This window comes from Doryrhamphus excisus, chromosome 2 (assembly GCF_030265055.1).
Source record: "Doryrhamphus excisus isolate RoL2022-K1 chromosome 2, RoL_Dexc_1.0, whole genome shotgun sequence".
NCBI classification, from domain to species: Eukaryota; Metazoa; Chordata; class Actinopteri; order Syngnathiformes; family Syngnathidae; genus Doryrhamphus; species Doryrhamphus excisus.
This window is the reverse complement of record NC_080467.1, coordinates 11,378,531-11,400,630: the sequence shown is the minus strand read 5'-3', so window position 1 is coordinate 11,400,630 and position 22,100 is coordinate 11,378,531. Positions and strand designations below refer to the sequence as shown.

Genomic DNA, 22,100 nt, shown 5'->3' with positions numbered 1-22,100 from the left:
ATAACTGTTAATAGTTATCCTCCCTATCCGTGTGGAAGTGGTAAGTTTTTGGCTTTTTTAAGTTTAAAGGAAATAACTTGGAGGCTACCGTTTAGGTCGCTAGCTCTCTAGTTTGCGAGTTAGCATGTGTCTCAAGACCCTGCAGTTGCGCAATATGTTGTAAATAACAAAAGTATAAATGTGACTATAGTCGTGTTTTGTCATGTCTACAGGGCTCTAATAATGCTTTGTTAATTTTACTCTGAAAAAAATAATTTGTTTACCCACCAACTATATGTGGTTTCTTAAGTTTTTATTATTTGCCGTTTTATTATTATTATATTTATTTATTACTGATTGATTGATTTTCTTTATTCTTGATTTGTTTATTTTTCATCTTATTTTGTGCAGAAAAATAAAAATTAAGATATTTGAGAACAGTGGAATGTTTTATCAGCGCTTTTATTGTATAAAATCGGAACCAAAGCACTGAATAACTTTGTATATTTTTCTGTTTTTAATAATGCGTTTTTCTTTTTTTTTTGGAAAACCAGATGTGGCCCAGTCTCACCCAGACCCTAGCTCCAGTGGCCCCCAAGTAAATTGAGTTTGAGACCCCTGGTATATGTGAAAAAAGTGGTCCAATGTGTTTTCCTCAGCTCTCACATGGAGATATGAGCTTCCATTGGGAAAAAGGAACATCCCTGAGGAGGGCAGGCCAGCTTTCCCACACAGCGCATGAAAGCATTGTGCCAAGAAGGAAGTGTGGGAAACGCGTGCTTTCATTTGAAGTCTTTGCCAAGAGAACATCTCCATGCCAGTCAACTCACTGGAACACTGGAGCAATCCAACCTGCTACTGATGTCCTGCTTCCATTTGCACAAGGCAACAGTAAAACACACACAGCCACACTAGCATGCTCTGCTAAACTCAGCTAACCCTGGTAGTTTCCATTCACCCTTGGTATGAGGAGTTTTACCACAACTTTCAAGAAAACGTCAAAAATGTATCTATAATATATGACCTATTTTTATTCATATAATAATTGATTATTACTACTCATGTGTATTGAACGTAGTGTAAAGCTTAGAAGAATATATTGGTAACATTCTTATTATTATAGATTTGATTGCAAAAGTTGTCATTCAAGTTATTAAATAATATGGAAAAGAATGTAAACAACGTGGTCAAAGTTGATGGAATGTGATTTTTCCAATTTGGTCCAAATCTCCTACCTTCAATGAAATGGTAGCTACTTTTCATGTCAGGTCAGGTTAAGCTTTAACCACGGCCAGGGTTTGACCCTGGAACGGATGAATTCCTGTGGGAATCCTGAGAAAACACAAGAGAACCGATTGTGCTCCACTTTGGAGGTTCTGTTGCAGCGGAAAAACAAACATCCTGCAACAGATGTGGGATTCATCCACGGCGTCCACCCAGCCCCACCCCCACACCTCCTTATTTGGGTGTGGCCGTCCACGGACAGCAAGGTGTTAGCGTTACCTCCTCAGACTGGCGTCATCTAAACCCGGCAACCCGTCTGATGACGCTCTTGAGATCCGAGGCGTCTCCTGGTCCCGAGGACAGCTGCATCCCCGGTCATCCCGCATCCCCGCCCCCGACACACACACGCCGTCCCGCCTTCTTCCTCCTGTCTTTTAAATGCTGGCCAAATAAGAGAAGAAGCTCTTCATCTCTGCTGTGACGCTCCTTTCCTGCCCTGCACCTCTCGCTCGCTCTCTCTCTCGCTCGCTCGCTCCACCTCCCGTTCCTGTGACAGAGCAGGCTCTGTTGCCGTGGAAACGCACGAGGCTGAAGCCTGATTTGTGGACTTTGTTGTGATGCAGCAAGTCGGGGCTGCAGCCTCTTCCTCTCTTTCCACCTGTCACTCATCCTCTGACTCATCTTCCCAGGACTAACAGGAAATAGATTAACCATGCGGGAAATAGACTAATATTACAAGAAATACACTGACCGGACAGGAAATAGATTAAAAAGGTACAGATGAGCACGCAGGAAGTACTCATTTGCCAATGACAGCCCTCTAAAACAGACTACACATCTGTTGGGTAGGGTGGCGTGACCACCACCACCACCATCTTTGCAGCGCTTACCTGCATCATGGACGGAATTACTAATTATTTCAACCATTAATGAAACATTCATTCAAAAATTATTTCAACCATTTCTACAACATTGTTTCAACCATTATCTCAACCATTACTACAACGCTATTTATTATTATATTATGACCACAGAATAGGAACTTATGGAGACTGTTGGACTTATGGAGTCTGGTAGCCCAGTGAAATATGAGTAATACACCTATTTGATTACATTATTGGATCCATTGTGATTGAATTTGTGATGGTGAGAGATATTTGAGGTGAAAGGCAGAATGATTGATGGGTTTAAGGCAGGGGTCTCAAACACGCGTTTGAGGCCCCTGCCTTGATATGAAAATTTAATGTTAGTGCGGCCCGCGCAAGTTTGATATGGATGCTGTATGGTATCATGTACCCAGAAAAAAAATTACATTTGATCAATGTTCATGTTAAAGGTTAAATAACTGTTAATAGTTATCCTCCCTATCCGCGTGGAAGTGGTAAGTTTTTGGCTATTTAATTTTAAAGGAAATAACTTGAGGGCTACCGTTTAGGTCGCTAGCTCTCTAGTTTGCGAGTTAGCATGTGTCTCAAGACCCTGCAGTTGCGCAATATGTTGTAAATAAAAAAAGTATAAATGTGACTATAGTCGTGTTTTGTCATGTCTACAGGGCTCTAATAATGCTTTGTTAATTTTAATCTCAAAAAAATAATTTGTCTACCCACCAACTATATGTGGTTTCTTAAGTTTTTATTATTTGGTGTTTTATTATTATTATTATTATTATTATTATATTTATTACTGATTAATTGATTTTCTTTATTCTTGATTTGTTTATTTATTTTTCATCTTATTTTGTGTAGAAAAATAAAAATTAAGATATTTGAGAACAGTGGAATGTTTTATCAGAGCTTTTCTTGTAGAAAATCGGAACAAAAGCAAAGTTTATTCATTTTTCTGTTTTTAAGAAATGTGTTTTTGGGTTTTTTTTTGGAAAACCTGATGCGGCCCAGCCTCGCCCAGACCTTAGCTCCAGTGGCCCCCAAGTAAATTGAGTTTGAGACCCCTGGTTTAAGGTTTTGATGAAATGGAAATATAGATGGAAAAAAAACACATCATTGTTTACACCACATCGCCATGATCAGCTTGTGTAACACACGTGTACACACACACGCATGTGTTCGCAGAGATAGGGTTAAGGTTGAGCATGGGCAGACGCGCTCGCTAACATAATCAGCATCATCTGGTGCTATTCATATCAAGCATGGAGTGAAAAACACCTTTCCTCGCCACGCGTGCCTGCTTCCCATCATCAGATGGCCAGGCTTTACTCAGGGAAGCTTCCAGCAGAGGATGGAAGAGCCACAACAAGGTGATTCACGCTCCTCACGTTTTACCCACACATGCTCTGCTTGCTCACAGCAGATATGATATACTGTACATCACCTCACTTCCTGTCATGCTTTCCTGGATGAAGGGAGTAGAGATACAGTGCATATATACTATTTACTGTATGCCATACAGTATATACTGTATATATAGTGCATACCCCCGCAACCCTAATGAGGTTTAATGGTATAGAAATATATATATATATATATATATATATATATATATATATATATATATATATATATATATATATATATATATATATATATATATATATATATATATATATATATATTTATTTATTTATTTATTTATTTATTTATTTATTTATTTATATTTCTGACAGATCTGTGGTATCCTGCCGGACTAAAGAAGGAAGTACACGGGAAAATCCACCTGACACTTCAGAACCACGGACAGCGCAACTAGGGTCACCGCATAGGCTGGTTGCCATGGTGACATCATTGATGCAAGCTTTTCATAGCATGCGGTACACTATCTCGCATCTTTACTGCGCTTGCTGGTGGAATATTACATCATGCGGGATGAGATGACAGTAGAGTACACTACAGTAGAGTACACTACAGTAGAGTAGAGTAGAGTGCCACTGACCTGCAGTCCATGTGGCAGATGACTTTGAAGTAGGCGCTGAGCTCCTGTTGACGTCGTCCACATGTGACAGGGCGGGCTTGGGGCAGAGGTGAAGATGACAAAAATCTGAGGGATGAAACAGGAAGTCAGACAAAGTCCATTATCGGCTGATCCTGTCCCATCCTACGCATCACACTTCAACAACAGGCAGGCACCACCAGCAGCAAATGAGAGCAACCCTGACGTGACCACGGGGGTGACGGGAGAGGACGGGCTATTTTTAGCTTGGGGGGGTGCAACGAGAGCGGTGTGACGTGGAAGGCGGGTATCTGCTGCCTGGGGACAAAGGGGGGGGCGCACTTCACTGTGACCATTTTCCCTCCTGAGGGGAAACACCGCATCACAGCACGCTTCATACATGCACTAGAAAAACATCAACACAACGACATCAATTCCTACTAGCATGATAAAATTCTAACATTCACCAAAGCTAACTAAGCCTGAATGTTACAACAATACGTTTTTCATTTTACTTCTATAAACCTAGTATGATAGTCCCGCAATATCTTTATCATCATTTCATGACAATAGAGTTATCCGTTTGGACTCTGGAGTCTGGACTTTTAAAGAAAAAAACATTTGACAAGAATGAAGCTATAACTTTGCTACCGTAAATCCATCAAAGTATATGGGAAAATGTACTTATTTAACAAGAATGAAGGTATAACTTTATGACTATAAATCCATAAACGTACAGAAGATGGGTAATTTGACAAGAATGAATTTCACTCCAAGGAACATGAGGAAAAGTCATCATTTGCTGAGAATAATAATGATAACTTTACTAGAGTGAGTGAGTGAGTGTCAGGTGAGGACTCAGCGCATCACCCGACACCAAGAGAGAAGCGGTGAGCGTTAATTAGACAAAGTGCTGGCACACAAAGAAGCAAAAGTATCAGGATGCAAAGGTGATCGTAGACGTGGAAGTACAGGTGTCTTACCTGGGTGGGGTGGAAAAGCTACGCTGGATAAAAGGTTGCAGTGCTAACCCGTGTGGGGTTAGGGAGAAGTCCTCCTTGGTGAAAAGCCCTTTCACACAGCATACTATACTATAATATGCTATATTCTTGTGGGCTTTTCATGGACAGACTCAATCTGGCAAAGTTGCTCCTTCAGAGGTGCTATGGGAGGTCACCTGCGTGTGAGGGTACACACGTGGCCTCAGCACCAGGTGAGAATCAGCACCCGCAAGTTCAGTCCATGGTTCTGGCCTGGAAAAGGCTGTGGTCCGGCTCAGGGATGAGATCCAAGTACAGGAGTTGGGGTCTTGTTGAGCAGTGAAGGAAAGATGGAGATACAGTGAGAAGGACCAGGAGTCACATTGAGAAGCCAGATGAAGTGGCTCGGGCGTCTGGTCAGGATGCCTCCCTGGGGAGGTGTTCAGTGCACATCCCACTGGGATGACCCAGGAAACGTTGGAGATACCATGTCTCTCACCTGGCCTGGAACACCTCCTGCTTCCATCTAATGGTACGGCTTTTGGTCGATGTCCTTTCAAGAAAGCTGCTTTGACAGCATGTTCTAATGAAGTCTGTGTGTCAGGGTATTCCAACATGGCGGAATGGGGATGTGATGTTTGCACCTGACTGCTACTTCCCGTATAAGCTGCCATCTCTCAGTGTCTGTGTGAAAGCACACACTGAATGCAATACCACGCTTTCTTGGGTTCTGTGTATCTTTCTTCCTGTTGACCTTCACGGACGTGTACAACATGCAAACTGAGGGTCATTGGAAGCCCCCCCCAGGTATGAGGCTATTTTAAAGCCTTCCTGGCAGGGTGCCACTAGAAAGGCACAAAGCCAGGCCCTGCATATGTTGTGAAAGGAAAGGGTGGGCGTCTATTTGCGTCTCCCTGACAGGCCTTCATTGACAGGCGGTCGCTTGTCCATCCCACGCTCGGAATCCCTCTGTTTACGCGGCTAAAAATAGCCTCCACGCACGGCCGTGACGTGGCGTCCTGTGACAGCCCGCTGCTACGTAAGCCATGATTGCTATGCAGCTCAGATATGGGGACAGAAAACCTGCTGGTGGGGGGGGGGGGGTCCCCTGAGGGAAAAGTAGGACGCATGTGTTAGCAATCAATACTGTGACTCATTCTTTCTGCTGTGACCACTTCCTGACAGCATTCATTAGCGCCAATCACATCACTCCCCCGATTATCACATCTTTTTCCTTCCGAATCAAACATGATACCAAGTGAGGGGAGCACAAAGGTCACTCAAAGCGTACGGCTAACCAAAATAGCCGGTTAGCGTTAATGGCGGCGACTCATTGACTTCATTAAATAGCTCACGTTTCTGTGGGGGTGATTAACACGTATGCATCATGGCAAGCCACGCCTCTCTTTGGCGTCCACATGGAACTTTATCCTGACCTGAACAGCAGAGCACCCACTCACTGACACCAAGCTAGCAATGGCCGATCCATACAATCCACTCTGCTATCTAATACCTTCAACCATTACTCACTTACTCCTTGACTCTTTCATTCTTTACCATACCATTTTCACACATTTCATTCACTTGAAAATGCTGATTAATCATGACTAACTGTGACTAATCTGATTAAAATTAGTATTCAAATATATATTTTCCATCACGATGGCGTCAAACAGATGGTTCGCAGCATGCTAACATCACCTTAGCAAGTAATTCCACCACCGTTCATCCCTCGCCGCCGTTATCATCCATCAACATCCTGAGGTTTCTATAGCGGCGTTGCAGTGACGCAGCAGGAAGTGGTGACTTCCTGTGAGGAAGTGTGTGGACTAACCATTTTGTATCACTGACCCCCATCATCACATGTTCACACACACGTCCTCGCCGGTTATTGGCCATGACCATCACCTTTCACAACATAAAATAACCCACCAAGCCAAACCTCACCCCCAGTGGAAAGACAGGATAAAAAGGTCGTAATAAGATGAAATGGTCACGATATAAAAGGTTGTTTTCATGTTTGAAACAGTGCTAGTTTGTTGGTTCCACTCTTCTGAATGTCAAAACCAATCAATGATACAGGGGTGGCGGGGTTTAAAAAAAAAACCTGGGGATCCAACCCCGCTAGGACCGGCCCTGTAATCATTCACCACAAAAGACGCCTCATTAAGCTTTAAGTGCCCGTGTGACGTCATTTTCATCGACAGACATGTCAATATTTTCCACCGGACGACTAACCTGAGACTGTGTGGGCGGGCTCGACAGTCTACTGGTCCCGGTTCGTCTTCGGCTGGCCGAGGTCGCAGCCTCGCCGCCTGCGCGTCGGCGTGTCCGATGGCGACCGGCCGGTGGAGGAAGGTGCACGTACGAGTAGCTTTCACCTCTCTCCACGTCCTCACGCACACCCTAATGGTGAGTCCTCCGCGTCCAATACGGCTGTTGTGCCTCCATCGTCCGGTTCCGGTGTGTAGGTGATGGTCTCATTGCTCAGGCTTGGCGGTGACCTAAGAGAAGATAAAAGGGAAATGGCGACCCCCGGCGGCTACAAGAGTCCTCGCAACGATGCTTGCCTGTAGACAAACAGATGGATTATTAAATGGGCATGATATTGTAGGGAATTAACAAACAATTTGCCTCAAATAAAAAGAAAGACATATAAATAGTCTCATTTATAATATGAAACAAGCTGTATTTATTGTGCAACAGTAGTAATATAATATGTATAGGTCCGGATGACAAAATGTGTGTGCTGGCTTCTCCTTCTTCAGCGCAGCAAGGCTCCAGTCCTGCCGGCAAAAAAATCATAATTCATACTGCAAAAACTAAGTGGGAATGTCAAGTGAACAAATAAACAACACAAAGCTTCAAGTAAAATCAACTTCCTTCCCTCATTTGGCCTCCAAATGAATGTAAACAAGAAGAAAAGAATGAAAAAGAGGAGGGTAGTTCAAAAGAGAGGTTCTCTGCTGGCTCCAAACATTAAAAATCTGTGGATTCTTTCAAAATAAAGTCAATGAATCTACAAATCTGTGTCATACGAAAAATATATACTCCGAAAGACATATCAAAAAGTTCCCCGAGTGAAATAGGCATAAAAAAGATGCTCCTTGTAGCAAAAACAGACATTGCTATGTGTTGGCAGAAGAGCGCAGGACGTGCAATCTCTTCAGGGTCATGCGTATGGAGCCCAGATCCTGATTCAGCCTCTCCAGACGCTCCTCTAAGGCCACCTGAGAGGAAGTGACATGCATATGCGTCATGGACAATATGCCAATCAGACGGGGCTCTGCTTGTGACATAAAAAAAGCGATGTGACACATGCAACCATCCACCACAGATACATCGAAGTCCTGCTTGAAAGGCTTACCTCAGGGGTCTCAAACACACGGCCCGTGGGCCAAATGTGGCCCGCAGGACACTAGTTTGAGGCCCCCGCCTTGATATGAAAGTTTAATGTTAGTGCGGCCCGCGCAAGTTTGATATGGATGCTGTATGGTATCATGTACCCAGAAAAAAATATTACGTTTGATTAATGTTCATGTTAAAGGTTAAATAACTGTTAATAGTTATCCTCCCTAGCCGTGTGGAAGTGGTAAGTTTTTGGCTATTTAAGTTTAAAGGAAATAACTTAGGCTACCTAGGCTACCGTTTAGGTCGCTAGCTCTCTAGTTTGCGAGTTAGCATGTGTCTCAAGACCCTGCAGTTGCGCAATATGTTGTAAATAAAAAGAGTATAAATGTGACTATAGTTGTGTTTTGTCATGTCTACAGGGCTCTAATAATGCTTTGTTAATTTTAATCTGAAAAAAATAATTTGTCTACCTACCAACTATATGTGGTTTCTTAAGTTTGTATTATTTGCCGTTTTATTATTATTATAATATTTTTTTATTACTGATTGATTGATTTTCTTTATTCTTGATTTGTTTATTTATTTTTCATCTTATTTTGTGCAGAAAAATAAAAATTAAGATATTTGAGAAGAGTGGAATGTTTTATCAGAGCTTTTCTTGTAGAAAATCGGAACCAAAGCACTGAAAAAGTTTCTATATTTTTCTGTTTTTAATAAATGCGTTTTTTTTTTGGAAAAAGGCCCAGCCTTGCCCAGACCCTAGCTCCAGTGGCCCCCAGGTAAATTGAGCTTGAGACCCCTGGCTTACCTGGTCCAACCTGGTCTGCATGCTCACCCGACTGCTTGATGCTGGCATGCGACTCAAAGCTGCCTCAATCTGGGAAAACAAACCAAGAGTGACTTCCTGTTTGCGTCGGAGATCAACGGACACCACCCACCCGCAGTTTCTCCTGCGTCAGCTCGTCCAAAAGTCTCTCCGCCTCAGCCAGAGACTGCACTTGGTCCCCAAGGGGAGGGGAGGTGTCCTCATGGGCATCCTGCTGGCCCTCCTCGCACCCTGAGTGGGCGTCTCCGGATGAAAAGTGGAGCCTCTTCCTGGGGGTGCTGCTGCTGTGGAACGAATGCCGCCTCTGGTCCACATCTGACCTGCAAAAGGGACACGATTTGATCTCTTCAAGCTGAAATGCGTGGCTGGAGACCACCCCCATGTATCCCACAGGACATCCTTTGATTGTTTGTACGTATGTAGCAATTCAGATATTCCTATGAATACAATGTTCTGTGCATTTCACCTTTTGTGCAGGTGTTCCTCTCTGGGCATCATGTGACCAAAAGCGGTGGAGTAGTTCTCCGTAGGACAGCGTTTGGGGCTGGACTTAGCCGACAATGGAGCCAGCAAGGTCTCTCTCTTTGCTGGGTGGGAAAACAATGATACTCATTTTCGACCTAAGACATGTACCACATGGAACATACATGAAGTACGTACTGGGCGTGGTTGGGGCAATGCTTCGTAGTCCCGGAGGAGGCAGCGAGGACGATCTGAGGCCATCCGGAGACAAACTCCTCTGAGGTCTGAGCGGGCTTCGCTCGGCCACAGGCGCGCCTCCTGTGAGCGTTGCCGCCTCCCTTCCTGCTGGACGGTCCACTCGCTCCTGCAGCAGCGATTTGTGCCTCAGCTCCATCACGCCCAGTGTGGGTCTGGGACTGGACAGCCCTGGTGTAAGATAAGATAAGGATAAAGCATACCATTAGGAGTGCACGGTAATTACCCGACTGATAATTATCTGGCTGATAGGAGGTAATTATGACATCATACAGATACATTTCATAAGCTCAGATAACCAAGCATCTAAAAACATGAGATCACCCGCACTGTGCAGGCGAGCAAATCAAATGCTCCCTTTTTTTCCTCCTGACTGATGCTAACATCCTGTCCTAACTTCCCCTGAGCTCACTTGAAAACAAACTTTTGTGTGTCTTACAAGGGGCTCTGCTCTCAGTGGCTCTGGTCTCCTCCATCTCTATCAGAGCCCTCATGATGGGTGTCAGAAGGCTGGGTGTGGTCTCCCGCAGGGTGGGGTTCTCCTCCTGATGTCTGCTGGACTGTTGTGAAACGTGTTCTAAACCTGGCGGGGATGCACACCTGCACAAAGAAGGCTCCAAAAGGTAAGTTTGGATCTTCACTGAACTCATTAGCTAGCGAAGACGTATTGGTACGTCTTTTTGTTTTTTTTGTCCAAGAGGCAAAAACAGGTGATGATGCAACTGCACATAGATGATGTTTGGTGCCGTCTAAAGCTATTAAGATGGAAGTGCATTTGATGAGAGGTGGCCATGTCTCCCATGTCGTAGCGCTCTGCAGCAACCAGGAAGTCAGAAGGCATGGAGCTGTATAGCGTTACGCATTGAAGGGAAATTTTAAAGCATATAGTTCAGTTCCAAATGTGAAAATTGTACATAGTTGGTGTTATATTTGTAAAAAAAAAAAAAAAAAAAAAAATATATATATATATATATATATATATATATATATATATATATATATATATATATATATATATATATATATATATATATATATATATATATATATATATATATATATATATATATATATATATATATATATATATATATATATATATATATATCTCTGTGTGGAGTTTGCATGTTCTCCCCGTGCATGCGTGGGTTTTCTTCGGGTACTCCGGTTTCCTCCCACATTCCAAAAACATGCTAGGTTAATTGGCCACTCCAAATTGTCCATAGGTATGAATGTGAGTGTGAATGGTTGTTTGTCGATATGTGCCCTGTGATTGGCTGGCCTCTCGCCCGAAGACAGCTGGGAGAGGCTCCAGCACCCCCCGTGAGGAAAAAGCGGTAGAAAATGAATGAATGAATATATATATATATATATATATATATATATATATATATATATATATATATATATATATATAATTAATTAATTAATTAATTAATTCAAAATATATTATATACTATATATATACTTAATATATATATGGCTGTGTGAAAGTAAAAGTTCTGCTTGATCATTTCACCTTTTCTAGTCAGGAAGTGATGTATTGCTGAAACATACCTCTGATCAACTGCTCATTACTAAACAACACAAAAAGGTAGAAGATGAAAGATGAGCGACTAATCTTTCTTTGTGTGTGCCTTCCAAAATCTGTCCAAATCATTGGAAAGGGCGGCTACCGAGAGTGACGGCTTCTGGAAATCCTGGGAGTTAAGCATGGATGCAATAAATGCAATAAATATATCCTGCCTCAGGCTCCGCCCGGCTGTCTCCGTGCCTCTGGGTGGGCTGGTTTGGAATGGACTTGGGGGATCAGGTTCCGGGCAAGGTGACCTCCTGCGGGTGACATCCGGCTCTGTGCTGCCTTTGCTGGGGGAGCGCAGCAGGTCAGGATGGTGGTACAGGCTGTGGACAGGAGACAGTCTGGAAGATGAACAGAGACAACAGGGGGGACGTTCTGCTGCTCACCCAGCTCCAGATGACTGGGAGAGACTTTGGGGTGCGTGGCGGATCCTGGCCTGGTTCTCATGCTCCAGCTGCCTGACTTGGCACTCCAGTTTGGAGATGGTTCTGCCAGGAAAGGAATGTCCATGACCTGATATACTGTATGTGTGAAGCTGACACTTCTCAAGACGCTCACCTCTTCAGCTCGGATATGTCATCATTGGCCTGGGAAAGTTTGCTCTCTGTTGCCAACAAGTTATTCTGCCCCCCCCCCCCCCCCCCCCCCCAAAAAAAACACAGAAAAAAAACAAAAGGCATGAGATGAGGAAGTGACACAAACAGGTTGCATCAAAATGGCAAATAAAAACATTCATACACTTTTGAAGATCCGTTTAGTGAAGAACCTCTTTCCTTAGTCTTTATCTACTCAACTGCAGAGAGTTGCAGGCATTTCATAGGGAAAGTAGTAGTCTAAATACCGTATATCAGGGGTCTCAAACTCAATTTACTTGGGGGCCACTGGAGCTAGGGTCTGGGTGAGACTGGGCCACATCAGGTTTTCCAAAACAAAAAAAACGCATTTATTAAAAACAGAAAAATATACAAACTTTTTCAGTGCTTTGGTTCTGATTTTCTACAATAAAAGCTCTGATAAAACATTCCACTGTTCTCAAATACCTTAATTTGTATTTTTCTGCACAAAATAAGATGAAAAATAAATAAACAAATCAAGAATAAAGAAAATCAATCAATCAATAATAAATACATATAATAATAATAAAACTAATAAAAACTTAAGAAACCACATATACGTAGTTGGTGGGTAGACAAATTATTTTTTTTCAGATTAAAATTAAAGCATTATTAGAGCCCTGTAGACATGATAAAACATGACTATAGTCACATTTATACTCTTTTTATTTACAACATATTGCGCAACTGCAGTGTCTTGAGACACATGCTAACTCGCAAACTAGAGAGCTAGCGACTTAAACGGTAGCCTTCAAGTTATTTCCTTTAAACTTAAATAGCCAAAAACTTACCGCTTCCACACGGATAGGGAGGATAACTATTAACAGTTATTTAACCTTTAACATGAACATTAATCAAACATAATAATTTTTTCTGGGTACATGATACCATTCAGCATCCATATCAAACTTGCGCGGGCCGCACTAACATTAAACTTTCATATCAAGGCGGGGGCCTCAAACTAGTGTCCTGCGGGCCACATTTGGCCCGCGGGCCGCGTGTTTGAGACCCCTGCCGTATATAGTTCATGAGCAACATATTGAGTATACAGGCATGGCTGGGTTTTTACAATATTCAATCTGGTGGGCAATTTGGGGGGGTTAAGTTTTCAAAAAGATGAACAAATACATTCCTGAAATATTTCATTCTGTGTGTGTGAGTAGTTTGGAATTTTCTGAAGTCATAGATTTTGAATGATGTGTATGTAATGTGGCGGTGGTAATAATGTTCATTGATTACCTTGAGTCTGTGGTTGTCTTTCACCACACCGTCATATTCACCCAGGAGCTGAGAGAAAAGCAAGGAAAAGAAAAGGAAAGGAAAATTTGAGCGTGTGGCATGGTCTACCACATTCCCGTCCGCCTCACCTCCTTCATCATCTTGCCCTCCCGCTCCCTGGTGGCCTCGCTCTCCTCCACCTCTCGCCGGGCCTTCAGCGCCGCCTCCTCCTGCTGCTTGGCGCGTGCCTTCAAGCGTGCAGCCGCGGCGTCCTTCTCTCGGCCCCAGCGCTTGCTCTCGTCCAGTCGCTGACGCAGCGACTTCATGGCCGCACCCGCCACAGCGTAGCGCTCGGGCCACTGGGCCTGACGTCAGGACACCATTTATCTTAAGCTCTTTATCCTTTCATTCTATCACTATTTTGGACAAATATTCCACTTTTAACACGTGTGAGTCTGTTACACAAGGTCACCGGCTAATAGTGTAAAGGGGCCAGTGGTAAAAATGACATGTGTAGTTAGTTAATGGTGCTAACCATGATGGAACTAGCTTGCTGTTCTGCCTCGGGTCATCAGGGTGAGCGACACCCCTCAGCTAAAGCAAAGTAAACAAAGGCTTGTGGAGGTAGACGGTCTCCTCAGTACAGTTTTCATACGAATAGTAGTCGTGCTGCTGCTGGATGTTCACTTTTTCAAAACTTGTTCTTCACAACAACGGAAGAAGCAAGTGCAGAGAAGGAGAGCCAGGTGGCTGTCAAACATGATACCTCTTATATAAACATCTTTCACAGCTATATGAGCTACTTAGCATTCTGGGTTCTTCATCTCCAGTTCTTCAGGCTTCAGTCCATGTTTGAAAAGTTCTCCAATATCATTTCCAAATGTTTCTTCCTACACCAAAACGACTGAGCCATGGCTGAACTCTGGGCTACAATGACCGTAAGCACCACCATGTTTGTTTACCTGAGTGACAGCACTCCGTGGCGTCACTTCCGGAGATGAGGCTGAACCGTGACAGCTAGCTCATCATGGCTGGCGCCATCAACTACACGTTATATTTACTTTTGGCTACGTACAACATCATAACAAAGAATATCGAACGTATTTCAGCAAAGTTGAAATCAATGAATGGTCTACCAGCTTCTTCTCCAGAGAGACGTTGGATGCCTCCAGCTCGTGGACACGTCTGGTGGCTTTATCCAGGGCTTTCTCCAGGCGTTCACACCTGCAAAGCATCACATTCTGAAGAAAAATACATCCATCACACATGAAGACAGGCTAAAGATAGGTGTCCGTCTAGGTGCCTGATCACAATTGCTTCATTTGAAGCCAATGACTGGAGATGGGAGCTGACACTTTTCTTAATGGCTAGCATAAGCCCTGCCAACCTGTTTTCCAGTAAGATCAATGCTTCTTACGCGTCACGTGACTCACCTCTCTGCCAAGACCAGGTTGCCCCGCTCTAAATCTCCAGGCAGACCTCGAAGGTTCAGCTGGTCTCGCAGGACTTGTATCTCTGACTCATAATATGCCTTCATGTCGGCCACGTGGCGGGAGTGCTTCTCTCTCAGGTTCTGTCTCAGTCTGGAGGGTGGAGACAAGGGGAGTCAAAATAACATTTCAATGAAAAAGAAATATGAATAATAATAATGTTTAGTTTGTCATAAAAAAATGGAAAAGTATTTTGAAAATGAAAAAGCAGATCAAGTACTTCATGTGACGTGTTTTCCAGCTCTATGAGAAAGCTGAGCTCAAATGAGAGGTAGTTGAAAGTAAGTGGAGGAAGATGGCAGCGTTGGCGTTGGACTCACAGGGACAGAATGACGGGATCTTCTACCGAGGACGACTGTGGGCTCCTGTGAGCGTCACCAGGCGGCCATCCAGGCTTGGCGGCGCTGCTGTGGCTGACTTCCTCGTTGGCCTGGAGGGCTCCGGTGACCTCAAGGCAGGTTTTATCCTGGGAGGGGGGCGTTACTTCCTGGGACACCTCGCTGTATTGCACCATGCTGTCAGGGGTCAGAGGCGGTGCGAAGCGGGAAGGTGACGGGAAAGCGGAGGAGTAGTCCAACTGGCGTGCGGGCGCCGCGGCCTGCGTAGCCAAAGCAAAGAGCCCTGATGAGACGGTTGAGCCCAATCACACACCAGCGGGTGTCATGTGACCTACCTGCAAAGGGCTGGGGGAGTCAGAGCGCTCCCACTGGGAACGTGTCACATCCGTCCTTTGCTTGTGCTGGTAGATCTCTCGCAGAGAAATGCCAGGCGGTGTAGCCTTGACAACATCAGAGCAGCCATCCTCACGCTTGGAGATGAAAATATACACTGCTCATTTCACCACCTTATATACCTCCCTACGGTAGCGCTCCCTCGCTACATCACACCAATGATTGGATGAATAAATGATGGCTGCTCTATGATGCCAAGTGTATGCAAATACCACTGATATGTGGTACTGTGGTCACTCGCTGGCAGTAATTACACAAAACATGAGCTTACATGATACCACGTTAGCCATGGCATGTCCCATGTCCCACTTCTCCTCCCATCTCGAAAATCCGATCATTTTCACATGTTTATGTCTTTATGCTTCACTGATAATATTTTCTTTGGTTCCATATTTTGTTCAGTGGTCACCTTAGTAAAATATAAATATACAGTAATATAATATACAATCCGGCCTTCAAACTGCTGCGAGTCTCTAGCGCAGGGGTCTCAAACTCAATTTACTTGGGGGCCACTGGAGCTCGGGTCAGGTTTTCCCAAAAAAAAAAAAAAAACCTTTTCTGGGTACATGATACCATACAGCATCCATATCAAACTTGCGCGGGCCGCACTAACATTAAACTTTCATATCAAGGCGGGGGCCTTAAACTAGTGTCCTGCGGGCCACATTTGGCGTGTTTTAGACCCCTGCTCTAGCGCTAGCCTGAAGACCAGGCTAAAGGCTACACTGTGCTTATCCATTATCACTGATTAGTGATGGGTGTGTGAGACATTTAGGGCTTCCTGGGCTTTTGGGGGGTTGGTATGAAATGTAATCATTCCAACACTCACTTTTATTGCAAATAATCCAAAACTGGAGACAAATGTTAATGTGAACTATTTGTCAGAAGTGTAAAAGAGTGTAAAGCAACTCACCTCAGCCGTGGAAGCTTGCAGGAGGTAAGCGCCATTGTCCAGGCTGTCCGGTAGCGGGTGGTACAGATCGCACTCGTTCAGACGCCAATAGGTCAAGCCTGAGGGGGGGCATATTTATCACAGCACACATATGGCATCATCCAAACACTAGTGTAGTGAAGCTGTGCTCACCTGACGCGTCAGACAAGAGGCTGTCCCTCCTGGCTGGGAAAGAGCCAGACGACCAGGCAAGTGCTGGATGCTGGAGGAGGGGAAAAAAACACACTCAGTACACACACAAAGACCGGGATGCTGGTCATACCCGTTCCTGGGAGTCTGTGACCTCAGTTGGAGGTTGGTCTGACTTGGTATCCTCACACGGCGGAATTTGGGAAGGTCCTGCTTTGCTCTTCTTGGGTCGGAGTTTGTGCCTGAGAGCCCAGGAAGTCAACACCTGGCTGAAGGAACATGAATAATGAAATATTCCTTACTATGCAAACGTGGTATTTGAACTCACTCGCTACCAGATGTACTGAAAGGTTTTTAGTGTGAGAGGCAAGAAGAGCAGATGCTGCAAGTACGCCATAGAAGACGTCGTGCTGGTGCAGCTTGAAGCTGTGACAACGACCACTAGGTGGCGGAGAGCTGGACATGCATCTCTGCCATGTACCCCATCAAAGTGGAAAACATGGAGGCGTGTAGTGTCCACAAGTTTACATACGCTGTGAAAGGAAACTTGCATGCGTTCCTCATTTGTATGGATTTCTAATAGTTTTCTAAACTACAATTATGGTGCACCCCTAATACTGTATCCAATTGTAGATCGGATTGTGTTGGAGTGGGACCTTGTGGAAGGGTTGAATGACGCTACGTAAGGTTGTGGTGCACCATGTGGGACCTTCACAGGTGTGGTTGTTGTGTGGAAAGAAGCAGGACACACCTAGTGGTTCTCTGCTGGTGGAGTGATGGGTCGCGCTCCTCCTTGCCGTCTTCTTGTCGTGTCATCATGGCCGTCTCCGTGTCTTCCTGGATGCCGGCCGACCACTGCCGCTCAGCTTCTGTTTCCCACACTGACAGTGTCCCGTAGCCGCTGCTGAGTACAGTGGTGGCTCGCTCCTCACCCGGGTGGGCGGCATCTGACCTCTGCGGCGGAGGTGAGGGGGAGCTGAACGGAGAGAGAGCGGGGGCGGCCAGGCTGTCGCTGTCACTGGCCACGCGTGTGGGGAAGCTGCAGTCTGTGGAGACCAAGGGCAGAATAAAGTCCTTGGTGTCGTCGTCGCCCGTTTTGATGGTCGGGGTCTGGGGGAAGTCCGAGTGGGGAGGGACGCTGGCCTGGCGGTTCTGGAGCTGCACAAGGGCTTTAATTTCATCCTGGATTAACTGAAAAGGAGACAACACTGAGACTTCCTGTTCATACAGCACACTCACACATTCACCTATTCACGACTAAAGGGTGGGGGGGGGCCACATATGTATTTGTATTTACCTGTATTTGGCACTGGTATTGTTCTTGCTGTGCGAGGATTTGTTCCTGGTATTGCTTCTCCACCAGCTGGAACAGATGCAACCATCTGCCCTGAAATGAAAAGAAAGACCCATGCGTTGACTACCACTTCCATCTTGTGGAATTATCCTCCCACCGGGTCTTCTCCCACCTCACAGTCCTTCCAGATCTCCGGGTCCATCTCGCCACTGCTGCGTATCTCCTCCACCAGGGCTCTCAGAGTCTCAAGGGAGCTGGGGTTGATGAACGGCAGATTCCTTCCTGGAGCGAAGGCTTCCTCTGTGCTCAGACACAGACCCCTGAATGCATCACAGGACCTGGTTAGCTCAAGTGTCATCAGCAAGCAGGATGAAGGTGGCCGCACCTGATCTTGTCACATGTTGGTGTGATCTTCACGGGCTGGCTGGCCACGGTGCCCCCCGTTGGTTGGGAGGTCGAGCGTCTGTCCTCAGAGACCACCAGGCCGGAGGCGGTGGTTGCCTCGGAGGACAGCAGAGACACCTCGCTCTCTTTGCCGCCATCCCCATCAGCGCTGACCTGGCAGTGGCTCAGAGGGCCCGAGCTGGACACGTCCTCAGAGACGCTGTCATCTGTGGACATGGTTAAGGGCCCGTGCGGAGGAGGGGGGCGGACTGACAGCTGGCAAACAGATAAGGGAAGACGAAAACAATCAACAGATTTTTTTTGCATTGTGACCTGAATGGGTCACAATGTTGGCTCACGTGGACAACACGTGGACAATGCTTAAGACACACTATCCATGTCTATATACCTACTATAGATATGCTTGTATACGAATTGTCCAAACATTTTGTCCGTTTACGTGTTTTATTTCTGAGCTTATGAGAACGCTAAAGCCCAGCAACACACGGCGCCGGCGTTACCCGGGCAATGTGAGCCACATTCGGTCACCGCTGCCTGGTGACGCCGCTCGGTGATGACAGCTCGGCGGGCTCCTGGCTCAAGCTAGCATGCTAGGCTAGCTAACTAGTCTTCACTGGACCACCACCGCTAGCTAAGTTAGGCTGGTTGTGTTTGGAGGGACATGGTCCTTACAGTGTGGGTGAAATGACATTTAACACTCACTTACTAACAAGCATGGACTAAATAATTAATACATTTGAAAAAATAAATGAGCGTACCATAGACACAATAAAATTAACCTTACCAGTTTACTCCTATGGTCTTGACATCCATATTTTTCAGTGGAGAGAATAGCTGACTGCTAATTGGTTGTTGAATATGACGTTACTTCCGTGTCTTTGAAATTATTAACAAGTGATTGGTGGACGCTTTGGATCTGTTTCCCTATTGGCTGTTGTGAGAAAGTGGGCCAAAACAAGCTGAGATGACCGGGACAGGGACTTTTAGTGGAAAAAATAACAAAAACACAATGAACTGCAATGACAACTGTATTGAAAATACAATTTATTACACAGTGTAATAAATACATACAAAGATGCAAGTAACAGCATTTTCTTTTGTTAACAAAACCAACCTGAACACGAATGAATAGACACACTGGTGTTTCTGTCTCTCACGCACGCATGGCCCCTAAACGCTAGCCAAAAAAAGATAATTCTACCCCTGTACAAGACATGTGGTGTTTACAATTAACCTAAGGGCCTAAAGAACAGCATGCAAAAACAAAACGAAAAAAAAAGGAAAATAAACGTCCCGGGGAAAAGTGGGCACATAAAACAACATCAATCCACTCATTCACACAAGATTTAAATGACCCCTAGGAGCCATGAAGCATATTTGGAATCCAATCATTCACCATTTACTTCCTCCCAAAAAAGGAAATGACATGCATTTTTTTGTTGTTGTAATATTTAAGACACACACTGTTAAGTCTCCTTGCACTTGCGGAATGTGTGATTGTAGCTAAGACCTGGCATTCCTCTCCGTCTCTGCCAAGCACTCGCGCACCAGCCCCCGAGCGTGGATGATCCCTGTGGAGAAAGCTTCTTAATGAACTCCCTTTTTGCCATGGTGTGCTGATGCTGGCTTACCTCTCTTCAGCCTCTCCATGGCGCTCTTGCTGCCGGCGTACGTGGGCCGGATCTCCTTTCCCAGCTCCTCGATGATGGCCAGCAGCTCTGCATATTTGTTCTGAGGCACTTGGCTACCAGTCAAGCCCTAAAGGCAGCACAAAACACACATATCTCTGTCCCGGCTGCTCAGCACAACATGGCTAAAGCCAACATAATTATTCATACAGCCACTCACTTCTTTTTACACTTGCATAAAGTGCTAAGCCTCGGTTGGATTCTATTTTGGTTTTATTTAGTTTTTTTTACACTTTAAATGCTAAGCTTATGTCTGTCACCATTCAGCTGTGATTTTGTTCTATTTGTTTGGTTTTGTTGTTTTTCCAATTTTATGACAGCTTAGAATGCTAAGCCCGTTGTGAGTCAAAAAGATTTGAGTAATTTTGTTCTATTTTGGTTTTACTTTGTTCTTCTTTCTTCACTTGTATAACAGGTAAGGCTATTAAAGCCTTTGTTCTTTGTCATCAAAAGTTGGGTAGTTTGGTTTTATTTTGGGTTTTTTTACACTCTTATGACATCTCAGAAAGTTACGCTTATCAGAGGGTGTGTCAACTGTGTTCTATTTGGTTCCATGAGTTGTTTTGCCACTTGGGTGACAGTGACAAAGATGAGAATGTTAGTGAAATTGCCAGCATGTGTCAGGCAAGGTAAAATAAAGCTTTACCTGTGAGAATCCCAGAGATGGAGGTCCATAGTCACTCAGAAGGGGCCTGTAGGACTGCAAAGCGGCCAGGTTGGCCGCCGCCTGTAGGCTCCCAACTGTGAAAAAACACAAATGTTGAAATTATTGTCATTTTTATGCAGAGTTTGTATGCTTTCCCTGAACTTGTGTGGGTTTTCTTCAGTTATTTTCTCCAACATCCAAAAACAGGAATGTCAGGCATAGTCAACATGTAATAAGCGTAGTGAAATAAAGTAATGATGAATATAAAATAGAATAAATTACAGTAAATAAATACATGAAAAATGCTACGTTAAAGACGAAAAGGTAGCACAATTATAAGCTGAATGTACCGCATTTAAAAACACACAAATGAAGGGCAATAACGAGCTGCAGTAGCCGTACTCGGCCAGCAGATGTCCCCAAAGAGTCCCAAAGCGTTCGCGGGGATCAATCAGCAGCTCCGAGCGGGGAGCATCATGGAGGAGGAAGCGGAACGAGGCTGCCCTCAACGAGACGCGACTGATACATTTTTTGTCACCGTTTAACGGCGCCCACCCGGCGGGAAGCGAGACCCCAGACGACGGCCGACCACACGGGAGGATTCCGCCGCCTTCGCCCGTCGCGTCTGTGCCGTTTGTGGGCTTGGCCGCGCTGCGGATGACGCTCTTTTTTTGTGACATTAGTAATAATGGCGGATATGAATTAGCCTAGCTCCCAGGATGTGACCCGACATATGTAACCGGACAAAAACTACACACGGGCTTCTTCGTCAGGTATTCTCCGAGACCCCGAGTGGAAGTGTCGATTTAACCCACTCTCCCTCGGACCTACTCGGACGTTTTGTGCTCACCCTGGTTCCCCGAAGTTCCCGGAGTGTGCTGGTGGGCATTGGGCTTGTAGGACATTCCCAGAGACATTGTAAAGCAAAGAAATAAAAATGACCCGACATTCAGCGAAGCGTCTTGTCTCCCACTTTTTTTTGTTTACAGCGGCGGCGCCGGCAAACATGGCCGTCACTGGATGTTGACACCCAGCCAGCCGAGCTCCGGCGGAGAAAAGCCACCCCACAACCCCGAAAAAGACACACTTTGTACGGCCAAAAGTGGCATGTTTGACACGCTCTTTCGATCCACTTTCAACACATTTTGGATAAGTTTAGCTGCGCTTTGACGTGTTACTGCACTACATTTCAAGTCACTTTGGCAGAGTCTTGACGTTAATTAGTCATGTTAGAAGCAGGGATACAATATTAAATACACTTTTACTCATTTATTTAGAGAATTAAAGTACAGGAGGTCTGGCTTCTTTTGCCATAGTTGACCGCCTGGGCGCCTTTACAATCATTATTTACACTAAATATGCTCTATTAAGAGTCAAACAAAAGACACACAATA

At 44.9% G+C, this 22,100-nt stretch overlaps 3 protein-coding genes across 8 annotated transcripts in view; all 3 read right to left on the bottom strand.

The window, feature by feature from the left end:
• LOC131110174 (membrane-associated phosphatidylinositol transfer protein 2-like) overlaps positions 1–7,589 on the bottom strand; it is a 28,453-nt gene extending 20,864 nt beyond the window's left edge. The window contains exons 1-2 of one of the 3 annotated variants that reach the window (XM_058063010.1): positions 7,305–7,589; positions 4,090–4,194 (exon numbers count right to left, since the gene is read on the bottom strand). The gene's annotated coding sequence lies outside the window, so the exon portion shown is untranslated. The remainder of the gene's footprint in view (positions 1–4,089; positions 4,195–7,304) is intronic. The other 2 variants (XM_058062994.1, XM_058063002.1) reach the window with 2 other exon arrangements.
• Positions 7,590–7,675: 86 nt separating this feature from the next.
• Positions 7,676–19,205, bottom strand: LOC131110225 (M-phase phosphoprotein 9). Of its 4 annotated transcripts, XM_058063119.1 has the most exons (24): positions 19,157–19,205; positions 18,353–18,627; positions 18,140–18,287; positions 17,971–18,060; positions 17,425–17,864; positions 16,807–16,942; positions 16,677–16,746; positions 16,506–16,603; positions 15,535–15,669; positions 15,182–15,459; positions 14,805–14,954; positions 14,508–14,595; positions 13,521–13,736; positions 13,393–13,440; positions 12,098–12,162; positions 11,926–12,027; positions 11,707–11,862; positions 10,400–10,560; positions 9,904–10,131; positions 9,710–9,830; positions 9,356–9,563; positions 9,226–9,294; positions 8,191–8,296; positions 7,676–7,852 (listed from the first exon to the last, which is right to left on the bottom strand). In XM_058063119.1, exons 2-23 carry the CDS (start codon positions 18,586–18,588, stop codon positions 8,195–8,197), a joined length of 3,345 nt encoding a protein of 1,114 aa, XP_057919102.1. In that variant the 5' UTR covers positions 18,589–18,627; positions 19,157–19,205; the 3' UTR covers positions 7,676–7,852; positions 8,191–8,194. The 4 variants fall into 4 exon arrangements, with proteins under 4 accessions (XP_057919102.1, XP_057919092.1, XP_057919121.1 ...); XM_058063109.1 differs by having other exon boundaries at positions 7,676–8,296; XM_058063138.1 differs by having other exon boundaries at positions 7,676–8,296; positions 15,535–15,639.
• Positions 19,206–19,399: 194 nt separating this feature from the next.
• On the bottom strand, positions 19,400–21,813 carry LOC131110280 (cyclin-dependent kinase 2-associated protein 1). Its single transcript, XM_058063230.1, has 4 exons — positions 21,557–21,813; positions 20,707–20,801; positions 20,004–20,130; positions 19,400–19,943 (listed from the first exon to the last, which is right to left on the bottom strand). Exons 1-4 carry the CDS (start codon positions 21,621–21,623, stop codon positions 19,876–19,878), a joined length of 357 nt encoding a protein of 118 aa, XP_057919213.1. The 5' UTR covers positions 21,624–21,813; the 3' UTR covers positions 19,400–19,875.
• Between the last annotated feature and the right edge of the window lie 287 nt (positions 21,814–22,100).